The 18226-nt window shown below is 35.9% G+C and overlaps 1 protein-coding gene and 1 pseudogene across 1 annotated transcript; both read right to left on the bottom strand.

Moving 5' to 3' along the window:
• Window positions 1-307: 307 nt before the first annotated feature.
• Window positions 308-5877, bottom strand: LOC115972403 (annotated as a pseudogene).
• Window positions 5878-15808: 9931 nt separating this feature from the next.
• LOC115972394 (F-box protein CPR1-like) lies at window positions 15809-16645 on the bottom strand. Its single transcript, XM_031092676.1, has one exon. It carries the CDS (start codon window positions 16643-16645, stop codon window positions 15809-15811), a length of 837 nt encoding a protein of 278 aa, XP_030948536.1.
• Window positions 16646-18226: the final 1581 nt, after the last annotated feature.

Raw genomic sequence — 18226 nt, 5'->3', positions numbered from 1 at the left:
TTCAAATTAAAGTTCACACTTCCAAAACTAGTTCGATTCAAACTATAAATCCTTTCCGCATAAAGCCGTGCCAGACATTTTGTCTCTTATAACGAAATAACATTTATGTATGGTAGGCACATGTGATGAATGACCACAAGATTGCGACGTCATTTAGTTTAAGCATTTTTAAAATATAATATTGAATTTGAAACTTTTAAAGTGTAAGGTTTAGATTTTAGCCACCCTTAAACTACAAGGATTAAAATGTAATTTTATTAAAACCTCAATCTCTCTATAAATAAATCTATGGTGATAGATAACCAGATCAATATGGTACACCAGTATAATACCGAAATATTGAATTCTCTTGGCTAATCCAAAATAGCTAGCAATATTTATAATGTTGATCAAATTGATAATTATATCTGGATAAGTAATAATTTATCATGGATTATATTAAAGTAAGCTGCAGTAAAAAAAAAAAAAAAAAACTCACCACTATTAAAGCCTTGAGATTGGTTCTGGTCATTTTGACCCTAGCCTTGTCATCTTGATACACGTTCAATAATATATCCATAAAATCTTCAGTGTCTTTCTTCTCAATTTCATCTTCATGCTCCTTCAACATCCCTTCTAAGAGCTCGTCAAGCCTTAGTTGTACATTTATAACTTGCTTTCCAAACAACCAGAAAGCCAATATACCAAAGGGTCCCAACATATTTTAAAAAAATGTCTTCGAACCAACCCCAAAGGCTTTGTTTATCATCTCCCTAATCCTTTCAGCTTCATCACCTTTCTCTGAACAACTTGTGCTTGCAGTCATCTTACAGAGCATATTATTTGTTAGCTTCATAAGCTCATCACTCAAATCGACAGCCTCTTTCCACTTTGCACTCTTAAAAACATTATGCAAGAAACGTTCAAGTTCTTTCTCTCGAACTACTCGGGACCTTTCAAGTTGTCCAGTTGAAAGAAGTTCGGTCATGCACAATTTCTTGATGAACCGCCAATAATCACCATATGGGGCATTGAAAAATCCAGATTTTCCAAATGGCGTCTTCTCTGAGAATAATGTCCTTGGGTGTTCAGCGAAAGAAAGATCATGAGTTTTAAATTGTTAGAAATATTGAATAATTGTATTGTATTTCTCAGTGAAAGAATATACATGAGTGCCTTTATATAGGAGACATATGAGTGCAATACAAGTAAGAGAGTAGTACAAGAATGTATGCTATATAAGTAATCTAGTTGGGCCTAAAGCCCACAACACTATACACGTTAACAGCCCCCCTCAAACTCAAGGGGATGTGAGACCAACTTGAGGTTGTCAACCAAAGTACAAAGGCGTCTCTTAAGATGTGACTTGGTGAAGATATCTGCAAGTTGATCTTTAGAGGAGACTGAGATCAGCTTGAGAACACCATGGACAAGATGAAAACGGATAAAATGACAATCGATCTCGATGTGTTTAGTCCGTTCATGGAAGACATCATTGTGAGCAATATGAATGGCACTCTGGTTGTCACAATAAAGAGGAGTAGCAAAGGATGTAGACACACCTAAGTCTTTGAGAAGCCATCACTGTGGTATCAGTAAGGGCACGATATTCTGCTTCAGTACTAGAGCGGACCACATGAGTTTGTTTCTTGCTTCGCCAAGAAATCAAAGAAGAACTAAGAAGAAAGCAATAACCAGTGGTGGACCTGCGATCAGTGGGATCTCCTACCCAATCAGCATCAGAAAATGCACGGAGAATAAGAGGAGACTGAGCAGAATAGAAAAAATCATGGAAGAGAGTGCCCTTTAGGTATTGAAGAATGCGCAGAACAACGGTATAGTGAGTTGATCGTGGAGCAAACAGTTACTAGCTCACCTGGTGAACAGCATAGGAAATGTCTGGACAAGTGACAGTGAGATAAACTAGGCTGCTAACCAAGCATCTATAAAGAGAGGGATTAGACAACAGTTTCCCCCCTGAGGGAGTTAGATGCTCATTAAGCTCAACTGGAATGTCAACAGTCTTGCTATCAGTGAGTCCAGCTCGAGACAAGAGTTCAGAGGCATACTTGGCTTGAGTAATATAAATTCCATATGTAGAATAAGTGATTTCAAGACCCAAGAAGTAACTGAGATGTCCAAGATCTTTCATCTCAAACTGCTGACTGAGAAAATCCTTAAGTTCTTGAATGCCACTGAGGTCATCACCAGTTATGATCATATCATCCACATATAGGAGAAGTAAAATAGTGCATTTGTCAGTGCGACTAAGAAATAAGGCAGAATCATAATGACTGGCCATGTAACCCAAGTGAGAGATCGTGGAGCTTGTTTAAGGCCATAAAGTGCACGTCGAAGGTGACAAACCTTATTTGATTCAACAGAGAGACCAGGAGGAGGTTGTATATAAACTTCTTCACTTAAATCCACATTAAGGAATGCATTTTTGACATCCATCTGAAAAAGGTCTCATTTACTAGCAGCAGCAACAGCTAAGAGGGCATGAACAAATGAGCGAGCAACCGGAGCAAATGTCTCTTCATAATCAATCCCATACTCTTGTGTAAAACCTTTTGCAACAAGACGAGCTTTGTAGCGCTCAATAGACTCATCAGAGCGAGTTTTAATCTTGTAGATCCACTTACAACCAACCACAGATTTCCCAAGGGGGAGTGTCACCAAATCTCAAGTCTGATTTTTAGATAATACATCAAGTTCCTCTTTCATTGCAATCTTCTATAAAGGATCAACAGAAGCCTCACGATAGATGTGAGGCTCGTGTAGTGTAGTAAGTGCAGTGTAACAATGATAGTCAAGTAATTGTGCAGGAATGGATCTTACCCAAGTTGAGTGACGAGGTGGAATGTCTTGTGCAAGATCTTCAGGCGAAGTAGGAGCAGGGGACCTAAGCTCAGGGTTGGGGTTGGGTAGCTCGTCGTCGACCTGTTCATCTTCCACTTGTTCATTAAAGGGTGAGCTAGGAAAGGGATCAATAATATTTGATGGTTAGACAGAGAAGTCTACAAGAGAATCATGAGCAACTACAGGAGGATCAGGAGCAGCTATAGAAAGAATATGTGCTTCATTTGGAAAAAGATCTAAGACAGAGGAGGAAGATAGGGAGGCACGGAAGTGAGAGAGCTTGACAAAGAGGCGATGTTCCCAAAAGACAACATTGCGGGAGATACGAAAACAATGAGAAACAGGATCATAACATCGATACCCCTTTTGAGTTTTGCCATAACCAAGAAAACAACAAAGCCTTGACCGAGGCTCAAGTTTGTTATGCTTATGTGGCTGAAGAAGAACGAAACAGGCAGAACCGAAGGAGCGAAGGTGAAGATAATCTGGAGATGACCCAAAAGGGTGCTCATATGGAGTTTGATTTTGGATGACAGGACTGGGAATGCGATTAATAGTATGAACAGCATGAAGTGCAGATTCGCCCCAAAAAGGAGCAGGAACTTTGGCAGAGAGAAGGAGAGCACGAACAATGTCAAAAATATGACGAAGTTTTCATTTAGCTCTACCATTTTGCTGAGAGGTACTTGGACAAGTTAGTTGATAAACAGTGCCATATGAATGCAAAATAGCTTAGAAAGCATATTGAGTGTATTCAAGAGAATTATCAGATCGAAAAATTTTGATGCGTTTGGAAAACTGAGTTTCAACCATTTTTGCAAAATTAAAATATACTTGCAATAATTTAGAACGATGTTTCATATTAAAAATCTAGCTATAGCGAGAGTAGTCATCAACAAAGATAACAAAATATCGAGATCCACCAATATTAGAGACAGAGGAAGGCCCCCAAACATCAGAATGAATAAGGTCAAAGATATCAGTGGATATTGATTCACTAGTATTGAAAGGCAAAGCTGGTTGTTTTCCTAACTGACATGAAACACAATCAAAATTTTCTATAGACACTAAACCTAACAAACCTCTAGAAGCCAATTCTTGAACCCGAGAGGAAGATGCATGACCAAGTCGAGCATGCCAAAGTGCAAGGGAAGGAATAGAAGAAACAGTAGCAGCTGCAGCAACAGAAATAGGAGCAACAAGTGGAAGACGAAGATTGTTCACGGGAAACATATGCCCAACTCTGGGATCGGTCTCAAGCTCCTGTCCCATCCTCGAATCCTGCACAATACACCTAGAATAATAAAAGATAATGCGATAACCCAACTCAGCTAATTGTCTCACATAAAATAAATTGTAAGAAAGTTCGGGAACATTAAAGATCCCAAGAACCGAGAGGTTGGAGGTTGGAGGTCGAAACGGAACCTATATTATGACTAGACATTTTGGAACTATTTGCTGTGCAAATATGAAGAGGGTGTGGTGCAGGTTTAAGATCAGAAAATAAGGACGAGTGAGGTGTTATGTGATTGCAACAAGCAGAATCCATAAGCCAAAAGGTAGGAGACATACCAGATAAAGCTAAGAGAGAAGAGGAATAAGATGCATTACCAACCATTCGAATGACATTAGCGATGATGTTTATAAGTTCATCTTTGGAAATGGTGAAAGTGGATCCAGAAGACTAAGACTATGCAGAGACGAAAGCCATTGGTTGGACACTCTCAGCGTTAACAACAGTAGCAGCAGAAATTGAAACAGCTAATTTTTTGCGATGATAGCAAGTCCCAATATCGTGGCCAGAACGCTTGCAAAAATTGCAAAAATGTTTGCTGGATTGTCAGCGATGATTATTGCAACAAGAAGAAGACCTGTCCTTATTCTTCATTTAGAAGCAAAAAAAATGCAAAAACGGACTGTAAAAATGAAATCTACGCAAAAAACTAAGTAAGGAGCACTTGGACTGCAAAAAAGTCGACCCTGGAGAAAAGTCAACGATCAAAGTCAACCAAAGTCAAAGTCAACACAAGTAAACGGCCTGGTCAACGATGACGTCAGCAGAAGAGTGGATGATGATGTCAGCAGATGACGTGATAGTGATGACGTCACCTAGGGCTAATGTCAACAGGTGTAGATCTGGCGCGTGGAAGCGTGTGGAGAAGACTATCGGCGCATGGAGCGCATGAACTTTGGCGCAGAATCGTTGGGTGGTGTGTGAAGGTGCGTTTAAGCTCCGATGATGGTCAAGTTTCCATGAAGTAGTAGATCGGTGGAGGATGATCTTAGTGGTACCTGAAAAAAAAAAAAAAAAAAAAAAAAAAAAAAAAAAAAAAAAAAAAAAAAAAAAAAAAAACCCCACAATCGGGGCAAGGATCACAGCGGCGACGGTATGGCAGTGGTCTCGAGACTCTGAACGACTGTGGCTGCAGTTCCAGAACCAAAGACGATGACTGAAATGCGTTAGAGGTTTAACGGCGAATGGCTGCAGCAACAGTTGTAACGGCGAAAGCAATTGTGAGTCTGGAATAACACCAATGAGAGACAAGATTGCAAAGAAAAATTCAGAGCAATGGCTCTGATACCATGTTAGAAATACTGAATAATTGTACTGTATTTCTCAGTGAAAGAATATACATGAGTGCCTTTATATAGGAGGCATATGAGTGCAGTACAAGTAAGAGTGTAATACAAGAATGTGTGCTATACAAGTAATCTAGTTGGGCCTAAAGCCCATAATACTATACACGTTAACATAAATAATTCAGAGCCCATTGAGGCCAATGAAACCACAATGCACTAATAGAAGCCAAGGTGGAGATTGAAAATAGGGCCATATTGGGTGGAGAGATTTTGCAAGGATTTGTAAAATGTTGACGAAAGGAGGTGGAGATGACCAATAACTGGTAAAGCTGGTGGGCTTGGAGGGAGTTTGGGATGGGTTTTAACCTTGAAAAGCTTGTTGAAAGTAAATTGAAACAAGAGAGTTGAGAGGAGTAAGAGGAGAAAGCAAACCAAGTAAAATTGGCAATCAGTCATGTTGGCCATAGCTTGTAGCATTCTCAATTAACCTTACTAGGTACATAGAGGTTTGACATTCCTTTAAGAAAAAAATACAAAACAATATTTTACTTGAATAGAGAAGTAAGTATTGAGAAAAAAAAGTACTTTGGTTAGTTTAAAACTACACTAAGGCTAATGCATGCTTTAAAAAATCAGTTGATGTTTTGATACTGTTAGGACATATGTGGAACTTGTTAGAACATATGTCATGTAGAATTGACTAATCCTTCGACAAAACACACTTTACTGTTAATTGGTTAGATCTAGGATGGTTTAAGTCTTCAAGCAACATATTGTTCAAGTCAAGAGTTAAAGCCATGCAAATCTATTCAAGAAACAAGTGAAGATCTTCAAGCAACATATTGTTCAAGTCAAGAGTTAAAGCCATGCAAATCTATACAAGAAACAAATGAAGAAGTGTTGTATTTCTCGGCAGATTGTATCTATTGAGGTTTAAAAGGGAATTTTAGCCTGATGCTCAACAGCAGCTCGACAAATAACCTATCTATTGAGAATTACGGAATTCAGATTTCCAAGTTTGTTTTTCACGCATATCCAAGTTATTTGTGTAGGGTTTCTTTTCTCACAACCCTAGACATATATAAGGATTATTTTAAGGGCCATCTAAGGGGATGCAACTTGATGCGAAGTTATTATTTACTCAAATTGTGACTGGAGACAATTTACCCTAGTTCATCTTTCTCTTGAAGAAGCTGCTATGTTTGTACATCGTAGGGTTTTGTAACCAAGAAGCTTTCTGATCTTCATCATGTGGATGAACTGAAAAACTTTGTAGCCAATATCTTTCTCAAAGTTGGTGTGTTAGTCACGTACTGGGATTCATGTAAAGGAGTAACCCGCATACTGGGATCCGTGCATTGATGGTTAGTCACGTACTGGGAGCTGTGCATTGAAAGGAGAGATTGTTACTACATTACAAGTCCAATTATGTACTGAGGTAAGGTTTCAACTGTAGGTTGGTATAAGGTACTGGGATTCCTTTACTTGTAACCTCTTATTTTGATAATAGTGGATTCTTAGGAGTGGTGATCTTAAATTCACCCGGTGGGGTTTTGCTTCTTTGGTTTTCCCCATTCGTAAACAAATCACCTGTGTCAAATTTAATTTCTGCTGCATTTAGTTATTTGGTGATTTGTTTGTGCTACCATATGTATTGCATGTTAAATTGACTTAATTAATTCACTTGGCTAATTAATTGGTTAATTTACCTAAGGGGTCAATACATTATTGGCCTATCGAGTGGTATTAGAGCGGGCACACTTTGATTAGGGTTAATATTTGCTGTGTGATCCATTAACCCCTTTTTGTCATGGATAGAGGACAATTTTGAATTATACCTCCTTTATTTGATAGCACTAACTATGCATACTGGAAAGTACGTATGAGAGCTTTTTTGCAGTCTTTAGATGAGAAGGTGTGGCAAGCTGTGAAGATAGGCTAGATCAAGCCAAAGGAAGCGCCGACTGATTAGGATGATGCTAAGATTAAAGTGACAAACTTCAACAGCAGAGCATTGAATGCATTATTCAGTGCGGTCACAAATGAGGAATTCAAGACGATATCCTCCACTGCTAAGGAAGCATGGAACATCCTCCAGACAACAAATGAAAGAACTAAGGGTGTTAAGGATTCAAAACTTCAAAGCCTTACCATGAGCTTTGAAGAGATTAAAATGGAGGAGGATGAGTCATTTGATGAGTTCTATGCTAAGATGAAGGACATAGTGAACTCTGCATTTTATCTTGGGGAAGCCATTCTAGAACCCAAGATTGTTAAAAGGTGTTCAGATCTCTTCCAAAGAGATACCATGCCAAGATCACTGTCATTGAGGAATCAAAGGACATTGACTAAATTCCTTTGACAGAGCTGGTTGGCAACTTGCAAACCTATGAATTGAGTTTATCTAGGATCGGGAAATTGAGCAAGAGCAAGAGCATGAAACTGAAGGCCAAAGGCAGTGACACCGATGAGTCTTTTGATGATGAAGATTCTAAGATGAAATCCTATATCATGAAGCAGTTCAAAAAGTTTATGAAGAAAGCCAATGTGAAAGGATTTGACAAGGACCGAAAGCAATCCAGTTTTTCACAGTTTAAGAGCCAAGATAAAGGAAAGAATGATGCTAGGGATGGCGATCAGTACACTGTTCCCTCTGGACCAAAGTGCTTCGGATGTCAAGGTTTTGGACACATGAAACAAGAATATCTAACTTATCTCAAGACCATTGGGAAAAGCAAAGCCCTTGTTGCTACCTTGAGTGACACCAAGCCTGAAGATGATTTAGATAATGATGATGAGAGAATCTTGAATGCCTTCATTGCCATAGTGAATCCTACTGAGGGGATTGTTGAAGAGGTAGATGAAGAAGAGAACCTAGTAAAGTCTAAGTTTGAGAAAATGGATGAACATAATGACATCCATACAGCCTATGCAAAGTTGTACAAGGTATCTGAAAAGCATGAGAAACTGTATAGGTTATCACCAAGAAGCTGAGTGATGTGGAACTTGATCGAGAAGAGTTTTCCACAAAGGTTGATGAAGCTAATCAGACCATTGCAGCATTACGGTTTAAGAACAATTTCTTGGCTAAAAGGACCAAAAAGCTTGAAGAGGAGCTGTTTCAGGTTAGAGCTCGATTGGAGAGGACTTCCAGTGCAAAGCTCGATGAGATGCTTAACTTTCAGAAATCTGCTTCTGATAGAACTAGTTTAGTGTATGATTTCTCTTTTCCTAATATTGCTTCTTCTAGTACTACTGTGTTTGTTCCACTTGCTAATAATGTTAATTTTGAAAACAATGATGTTAAAACTATTTTAGCTAGTGAGAACATAGACAAGGGTAAATCTATCTTAGGAGCACCCCCTAAGCTTAAAAAGAAAGAGACTAAAAACCCTAGGACTAAGAATGGTAATAACCACAAGTCTAAACAAAAGAAGTAGCATCTCTGTCATCACTGTGGAGCTACAGGACATACTCGACCTAATCTCGATAGATCCTCGATCCATCGAGATGCATTTTCCTTAAATAGATCCAATGTGAAATCAGATTCTTTTTTTCTTCGATTTCTCCTGATAGAAACCTTCTTTTTCTCTCCCAAACTCTCTTCTCTCAACCCTTTCATCTTCCCCACTTGGATTTCGGCCAAATCCTTGCATTTTCCCTCTGGTAAGCTTCTCTAATCTCTCTTTCTTCATGCATTTCACGCATTTAGACCTAGTTTTGGATTTTTGTGATTTCTTTTGGGGTTTTTGAAAATTGATGAGTTTTTCGTAAAATTTTTGGGTTGGGTTTTGCTTATATGATGTTGTATGCTCATGCATTGCATTACATTTGCATTTTCACAATATTTCATGCATTATAGACGTGTGTTTTTATGTTGGAACCATGTGTGCTGGTAGGATTGGATTGGGCTGAGCCCATGATGCATTTTTGTTGCACGTCACATGCTCATGCATTGTTCATACATACGTACCTTTTCTTTTCCATATTTTGGTACTCTTTATTGATGGTGTTTTTCTGCTTCTCTCTCTCTCTCTCTCTTTCTCTCTCTCTCTCTCGGATAGACTGTGCATGACACCCATGTGCAAAACTACTCCGTCCTAGAACCCTCTTCATTCCGGGGCATCATCTTCTGATCCTACACCTCTACATGTTAGGTTCTGTGATGAGAAGGCCTGTAAGGACTTCTCAGAGAATTTCTCCAAACGTGGCATTCATTCAGAATGCCACGTTATCCTATTAGACTTTTCTGATACTACTTTTCGACTATCATACATAGGCAGGGTTGGGAATCTCTATGTGAGATACTCGTGAGTTGTCCCACCGTGATCATATAGGAGTTCTACTCCAATATGCATGGTTTTGATTCTTCTGTACCTCAGTTTGTCACTTATGTTCGAGGTACTCATACAATAATTACTCCGGAGCTTATCTCTAAAGTGCTACATGTTTTGAGGGAATCACATCCTGATTACCCCAAATGTCCTCGTCTATAGACTGTCTAAAAACGAACTTCTGTCTCTCTTTTGTGAGACACCTTCATCATGGGGTGACCATTAAAAAACCTCATGCTCAGGCTTTGTAAAAGGTCTGAGGTTCCTAAATATGGTGATGACATTTGTTCTCCATCCCTTGTCTCACTATAATTCTATTACTGAGCCTCGTGCTCACTTTTTGTTGTCCTTTATTGAGGATCTTACTATTGACTTTCCCTCTCATTTCATTCTCTCCCTTATAGATGTCTATAAGGATACGACAACCAGTGATAAGCTTATCCTTCCTTCTGCTATCACGAGGATCATTCGCCACTCCTCTGTCTCTTATCCCATGTTTGTTCACTTCTCCTTCATGGATGCCTTGAGTGCGGCGTTTGTTCGACAGAGCAAGGCCCAGCTTTGACCGAAGCAGCCACAAACCGAGATGGCAACTCCTCCAGCCTCTTTCACTCCATCCACCTCCGCTCCTTCTTCTTTAGCGGGTGGTGTGATTCTTGAGGCGATCATGGCGCAACTTCAACACATGGATGCTCACCTTGACACTCTCACTAATGAGATGAATCAGGTGACCACCCGTGTGGGTCATATTGCACAACGTCAAGCTTGCCTTGGTGGCTTCGTTGCTTCTCCCTCTCTATCTCCATAAGACTAAGAGGACGAGGACGATGCTGATGATGAAGATGAGGATGCTAGCTCTTTTAGTGATGAAGAGATGACTGCTTCTCGGTTACTTGCCCTTTGTCATTCATGACATAAAGGGGAAGTAGTTTTGGGTTTGAGAGTAGTCATGTACTAGGGGGAGAGTTAGCATAGGACCTTTTTTGTTAAGGGGAGTGTTTATTTTTTTGAGGGATGTAGTGAGGACTTATGTATCTTTTTTTTCTTTCTCATCTTTTTTGTTCTTTCTCTTTTAGATACATTATCTTTTGTAAATCGGTCTTGTGACCACTTAGTGATAGCAAACATTGTATTTATCTTTGATATATATATTTGATGATGTTGTTATCATGTTCACCTATCTCTCCATATGTTGTTTTTTTTTCTCTCTTTATACACATGTTTCATATGTACGCAATCTTTTTTTCTGTTTCACACTAAGATGCCTAGATGAGTTTTGTTTAAAGTGTTTCAGAAATACAGGTTGTCAAAATCTATCATACCATGAACTCTTGCAAAGTTTTTCAAGAATTTGTTTTAGGATTAGATTTTACTGTATTCAACAAGTGATTATGAGTTTAGTGATTTAGGACTTCTCTCATACTTCATTTGTTTGTTGTGGTTTTATCACGGATTGCCAAAGGAGGAGATTGTTATGACATATGTGGAACTTGTTAGAACATATGTCATGTAAAATTGGCTAATCCTTTGACAAAACACACTTGTAATTGGGTAGATCTAGGATGGTTTAAGTCTTCAAGCAACATATTGTTTAAGTCAAGAGTTAAAGCCATGCAAATCTGTTCAAGAAACAAGTGAAGAAGTGTTGTATTTTAAAGCTCGACGGATAGCTCAACAGATTGTATCTATCGAGGTTTAAAATGGAATTTTAGCTCGATGCTCGACAGCAGCTCGACAGATAACCTATCTATTGAGAATTACGAAATTCAAATTTCTAGATCTGTTTTTCATGCATATCCAAGCTGTTTGTGTAGGGTTTCTTTTCTCACAACCCTAGACATATAAAAGGATTATTTTAGGCCATCTAAGGGGATACAACTTGATGCAAAGTGATTATTTACTCAAATTGTGACCGAAGACAATTTATCCTAGTTCATCTTTCTCTTGAAGAAGTTGCTGCGTTTGTACGCCGTAGAGTTTTGTAAGCAAGGAGCTTCTTGATCTTCATCGTGTGGATGAACTGAAGAACTTTGTAGCCAACATCTTTCTCAAAGTTTGTGTTTTAGTCACTTGTAACCGCTTGTGTTTGATAATAGTGGATTCTTGGGAGTGATGAAATTTTTAGTTATAGACACTCTCTCTTAAGATCCATTTGGGTCTTCTCAAATTTAAAAGTGGTTTAAATCCAAAGGAAAAAATAAAAATAAAAATTGATACATGGATAATAATATGATTCTAAATTTCTAAGGTTGGAACAATCAAGTTTTTCGACATTTCTAAGGCTAACATATTATAATATTTGTAGACTTTATTTTTTTAAATTGATTAAATGATTTTGAAATTTGAATGCTATAAATTGAAATTCAAAAGCATAAAATACTTTCATTTTCTAAAATTAAAGAAATTTAAGCAACCTTCCAAGCACTTCCTCAACTACTCTATTTTCATAGTAAAATACGAAGCGCCAAATTTCAGACACCTATTTCATTAACGAAAGGAAATCATTTATAAGCAATACTGGCATATAGAGAATGTGATAAAATAAAGAAAAATCAGCTAAAAACATATACATTTATCAAGATTTAATTGCCTTTAACTAGGCCTACACATTTTTTTTAAAAATTAAAAAAAAAAAAAAAAAACACAAAAAACACTCTAAAATCATCATTGACTTTTACTTTTATCATTGTGGCTCATATCGATATTACACTAAATTAGTGTATAACCCATGCATATGCATGCTACAATTAAAAACAATCACAATTACACACATATATGGGTTCAAATTATACCTAGTGTAAGTGTTACATATCTTTTAAACTATAGATATATTATATATACATGAGTTTTACTCTCTCTTTTTTTCTTTTTCTTTTTGCTTTTTTGTTTTTTGATATACATGTGAGTTTACTCTCTTTTTTTTGTTTATTGAGTTTTTGATATTTATATTAGACTCTTTATCTTTTGCATAATATTAACTCACATATATAGAACAAAAATTAAAAAAAAAAAAAAAAAAAAAAAAAAAAAAAAAAAAAAACTTAAGTAGGACACATGACACAAAATTATACAACAATTGGAATCCAGTTTCTTTCTATAGAATGTTTCTTCCTATATTTCTTTAGTTCTAAAAAAAAAATACATTTATACCTTTCCCACACCAAACACCCAAAGACCCAAAACTAATCACAATATTTACAAAACCCACAACGTCTGACTTCAACATCAATACCATAAGCCATAGTCACTCAATAAAAAATGCAAGCCCTCTTCCTTAGTCATTGTCAACTCATACATGTTAAGATCAAATAGGATGACAATAGTGGAGCTAGGTAGGTGTCATTGAAAGATTGACGGTAAATGAAATCATTCTTTGTTGAGATGTAGTTGAGATGAGATAATAGGAAGGGCTGTGGACAGGTGTATATAAAAGAGTAGAAGTGTAAGAGGTTTAGCTTGAAACATTAAACCAAAGGAAACAAAAAGTCATACAAAGAATCCTTATTCTTTAATTGGAAAAGTATTGAAACATGTAACTAAAGAAACCAAAGTCCCTATTTATTTTTGTTCTTATCTTATGGTTTAAGAGTATTTCAATTTCATTTTCAAATAGTGCATCACATGACAGAACCACACGCTCTCCAGCATGAATTCTCTGCTTATATAAAATATATACATATATATATATATATATATATATATATATATTATGATTGATTGATTGATTGCATGGTCCATAAAAATTCTAAGAAATCACAACTTACATGTGAAATATTTTACCATAAAAAGTGGAAATTTTCATATTTTGAATCTCTATACAGATGAGCCCTATCATTTTAAAAAAAAAAAAAAAATCATTTAATTAATTGGGTTAGTAGTGGTAGTGATATCCACACTTCTATGATAAAGTTGAAGTCTTAAAGATTATTATGCATATTTAAAAAAAAAAAAACAGTGACTGTCTAGATCATTGTAATTTATGGTTTTTCATACAGCTTAGATTTTTTTTTTTCTTACTAAAACATACATTTTTATTATTTTTTTTTCTCTAAACTAATGAACGTGTTGTTTCAATTCATATATTACTTGTACAAAAAGGTTAGACATAACAAAAACTTATAATTGAATTGAGTGATTCCTTAATTTTTAAATTGTGACCTCAATTTAGAAACTAGTCCATAGGATTAAAGTTAGTTTAATTGGTAAAGTTAGTTATTGTCGAATAAAGAACCAAAGATTGAATTCCGCATACAACCAAAAAATAAAGAAATAAAAAGTGAGGAAAGAAAGAAACTAGCTTATAGTATATAAATAATTAATACAAGAAAGGGCACGCTAACTCTCAGACATTTTTGTCATTTTAATCCTTAGTCTTTCAATTGTTGTTAGCAATGCTTGTATGTTCGTCCATTACAATTGATAAATTTTATGTTAACTATTTCTAAAACAATTTTGTTGTTAATACTATTCGAGAACAAAGACTAAATTTTATTGAAAAAAAAAAACACTTCAAAACTATTCGGAAAAAAAAAATTCTTCTCTTTATTTTTCTTCCTCTCTTTCTCTCTTAGATCTAGAGTTTAGAGCTCACTCGTGTTTTCGTCTAGATCTCTGTAAAGATCCCTAGGCTAAATAGACAGGAAAGTAAGAAATAGGTAAGTTGTTATGTTGAACACTACTAAATCCCTTAACGAGCAGTCACTCTTCAATGCACAAATTGCAAGCCATTACCTAGTCTTCATGAAGCTAGATATGTCTCGACAAGTAGATTGACAATCAAAATGATTCAAATAATTTTACCTTCCCCAAAATTTTATCATAGATCCAAGTCATGAAAAATTAACAATATATTGATCCTTCAAAAAGTTCTAGAGATAGAATAGGAATAAAAGATAGAAATTTGGCTACCACATCATCTATTTAATTAAGATGCGTTATCACCTTCTCTAAACCACACATTTTGAAAACCTAGAAAAGAAAAAAGAAAAACCAAAGCGTACTATATACAAATTATTATTTAGGAGCAAGTTGAAACTAGGCTTTCCATGTAAGTTGTAACCTATAATGCATGGATCAAGTCTGGAAGCCCGCGAGCTTGAAGATTCTTAATTCCTTAAGAATTAAATTTAGACAAGACTACCTTTCCATGGAACTTATTCTGTGTTCCCTTTCACTAAATTGCAGCACAACTTCCTTGTACCAATCAAGGCTATCAGGAAAGTTGTTCTAATCCAAAATCAAATAATCAAATAATTTATATGAAAACATGAAATTTAAACTTGCTCAGGTTTAACAAAGCAATGCCATCACAAGTAGCGTGGATTTGGATGGGAGTACAAAATTGCTATTCCAGATAATAAGTTGAGAATCAATAAGAAAGGGGGATAACTTAGCAACTTTGGTGTGGTGAAAAAATAAATTATTAGATTAGAGATACTAGTAAGATGTATATGAAATATGTAAAAACCAAGAGATAGCCATCATCTTCAATACTTGCAATCGTAGACTTTCTGACCACTTTACCATTTACAAGTGTTTGAAAAAGCAAAAAAGTTTGTGTAAATTTCCTTGATCAACTAGACATTAAAGAAAAAAATAGCAGAGATGTTTTGAAGAAAAGTCTACACAATTCCCTGTCTTCATGAAGAAAAATCTAGCCAGCATTGATAAAGGTAGATTCACAACCAAAATAGTTCACATAATATATTTCCCCTAAAATTTTATAACAATTTCAATGCATGACAAATTAATACTATACTGATCCATTAAAAAATTTGAGAACTAAATAGGAATGGAGAATTGAAATTCAATTACCCAATATTTATATACGATAAAATATCACATTCTTTGAATCAAACAATCATAACTAATTAAAAAAAGAGTTTGATGACTCTTTTACACTTGATGATAGAGCAATTATCCTGGAATTTCAAATCCTATTGCATCAAAAAAAGAAAAAAAAAAAAATCAGAAGAGAAAGGAGGAAAACTAGACTATGCTATACCAATAATAGAAGTAAGGGGCACACTAACTCTGGAGGACAGTGACTCAAACTAGTATTCCTCATAATCCATAACCTGTAATAAAGAAAAGGAGTCTGGAGGATTTCTAAGATGAAAATTCTTAAGATTTTGAGCAACAAAGTCAAACAAGAGTAATCGTCCTCTATCTTTAAGGATAAGAAGCTTATTACCAACAAGATAAAGCCAATCCTTCATCAATAATTCTTGTCCCCTCTGAATCACTGAAATAGGTCCAAGTGCATATAGATTGGTCCAAGATTCCTTAACTCCATATTCTCTCATCACCCATATCTCAAATTTTTTCTCCATCACTCTTTTGTCATAAATAATCAAAGCAATACAATTTCCTAACACACCTAAAGTCTTCCCAAAGTAATTGGAATGAGAAACATCACCAAAATCTGGCATCTTTATGGTTCGAAATACCTCTTCTCTCATGTCAAAGGATATGATGGCCTCCAAATGTTGCCCGCGATCATCCATGAGAATACAGCCGGTCCAATGATAAACTCCATTGAAGAATAATTCATTATAATAACCAGGAAAACAAATGACTGATTGATCAAAAACGGTATCAATTTGTCTCCAGTAACCGGTACTTTCGTTGTAAATCTGAACACTTGGAGATAGAAGTCCTGTATGTATCTGAAATTTAGTGTAGATGCTAACAACTTTGAATTCATTAGAATAGTGATCATAACCAAATGCAAAAGTGGTCTTATGGTAACCAACGTTAGGGCTAGGAGGTGCGGGAACGTCCTTAAATTCTTTGATTTCCGAATTCCATAAAACAAAACCAACGGAGGAATGTCCAAGGCATATTATGCCATTGATGCAAACACATATGTCAATTCGGTCAAAATACATGCTAAATCCCTCGATAAAAAAAACAAAACCACCATCATCAAGATCATCATCAAAATGAAAGCGCAGCAACGTGTTAGTACTTGGGCCGCAAAGCTTTTTGACCGTGTAAAGAATACATCTCATGTTTTTGTTGCGGTCGCACCTTATGAGACGACTAGGGTGTTTATAAGAAAGATGTTGGCGGAAGTGTTTCGTGATGAAAGTCAGGTCTTGGAAAAGAGTGTGCCATGACTTTTTTACGCACCTGAAACAAATCATAGATTTCACTGGAACCCTTAACAGTATTTCTTCCAACAATTGTTGCGGTAGACTCTCCATATTTGATTGATCGATTGGTTTCTCTGTCGAGCACTGTCACCCACGCTTTGCACCAGCCACAAACTCTTTTCCTTTATCTCAAAAGTGAAAACCTAGGGAAACAGGCGTTTAAAACTTGACCTAGTTTCTACCTTTTATATCAACAAAAAAAAAAACTTGACCTAGTAACGGGTTGGGCTCTGGTTGATACTATTTGGGTTTAGATCAAAATTACTTTGATTTAAATAAGGACAATAGCTGTTAGGACTGAATGGCCAACCTGACCGATCCGACATGATGGGTCTTGGGCGGTCTGTTCGTGTAACTGGGTTGCGCTTAAGAATTCTGATGGGTTTAGCTGTGTATGTGATTGGACATAAATTTGTAGTGAGGAAGGCCTTAAACTTGTTAGAGAAATAAACTCCTAGGTGGTTCTAAAGAAATTGGGCCTCAGTCAAAAAAATAAAATAAAAAATTGGGCTGAGTTGTAGCTATTTCTATAATAGATACTAGTTGCAAACTCATGCGATGCACGGGAAAACTTTACATAGATGTGTAATTTAATCATGTTTGTCTTGAATTGAAACAAACATAATATTGGCTGTGAAAAATGAAAAAAAAAAAAAAAAAATCTTTAAGAAATGTCCTATTAAGAATTATCAAGATAATCGATGCAATTAATACTTACAGATGTTTATATGGCATCATATGCACTTAATAGATGAAATAAAACTAAAAAAGAAATATCAGTGTAGCAGCTCATATGAAAGCCAACCATAATTAGTATTACTATTGCTAAATGCTCTAATTTTTTCCCAATTACTCCTCTTTAATCCAAATTTGATTGAGTTGTTTAAAAAGTTTAGAAATAAAGCCTTCAAGATATGTAACAAACCATCATTGAATTGATTGAACAAAAAACGATTTTAAGTATTTGTACATCCAAGACCCCATGGCTGCTTCCACATATTCAGAATGCAAAGGTAGAAGTAGAATAACATCATTGAATAGTAATCAATTAGACAATGAAATTGCAGTTAATATGATCTCACAAAGTACAGTACTTGAAGAATGCAAATCTTCAATATAAGGTGTATCATTAGTCTATCAAATATCAAAAGAATGAAAATTAGACAATCTTAAGCTAAACTATGGTCATTCAATTAAATGAATGATATGGTCATAATTATAAAGAGAGAGGTAAACCTAAATAATGTAGATCAATAATAGTGCAGAAGTGATCTAATTAATGGTTTTATATTGAATGTTTATTTATTTTTGTTT

The sequence above is a fragment of the Quercus lobata genome, chromosome 2, assembly GCF_001633185.2.
Source record: "Quercus lobata isolate SW786 chromosome 2, ValleyOak3.0 Primary Assembly, whole genome shotgun sequence".
Classification (NCBI taxonomy): Eukaryota; Viridiplantae; Streptophyta; class Magnoliopsida; order Fagales; family Fagaceae; genus Quercus; species Quercus lobata.
The sequence above is the reverse complement of the archived record's forward strand: the minus strand, read 5'-3'. Positions and strand labels throughout refer to the sequence as shown.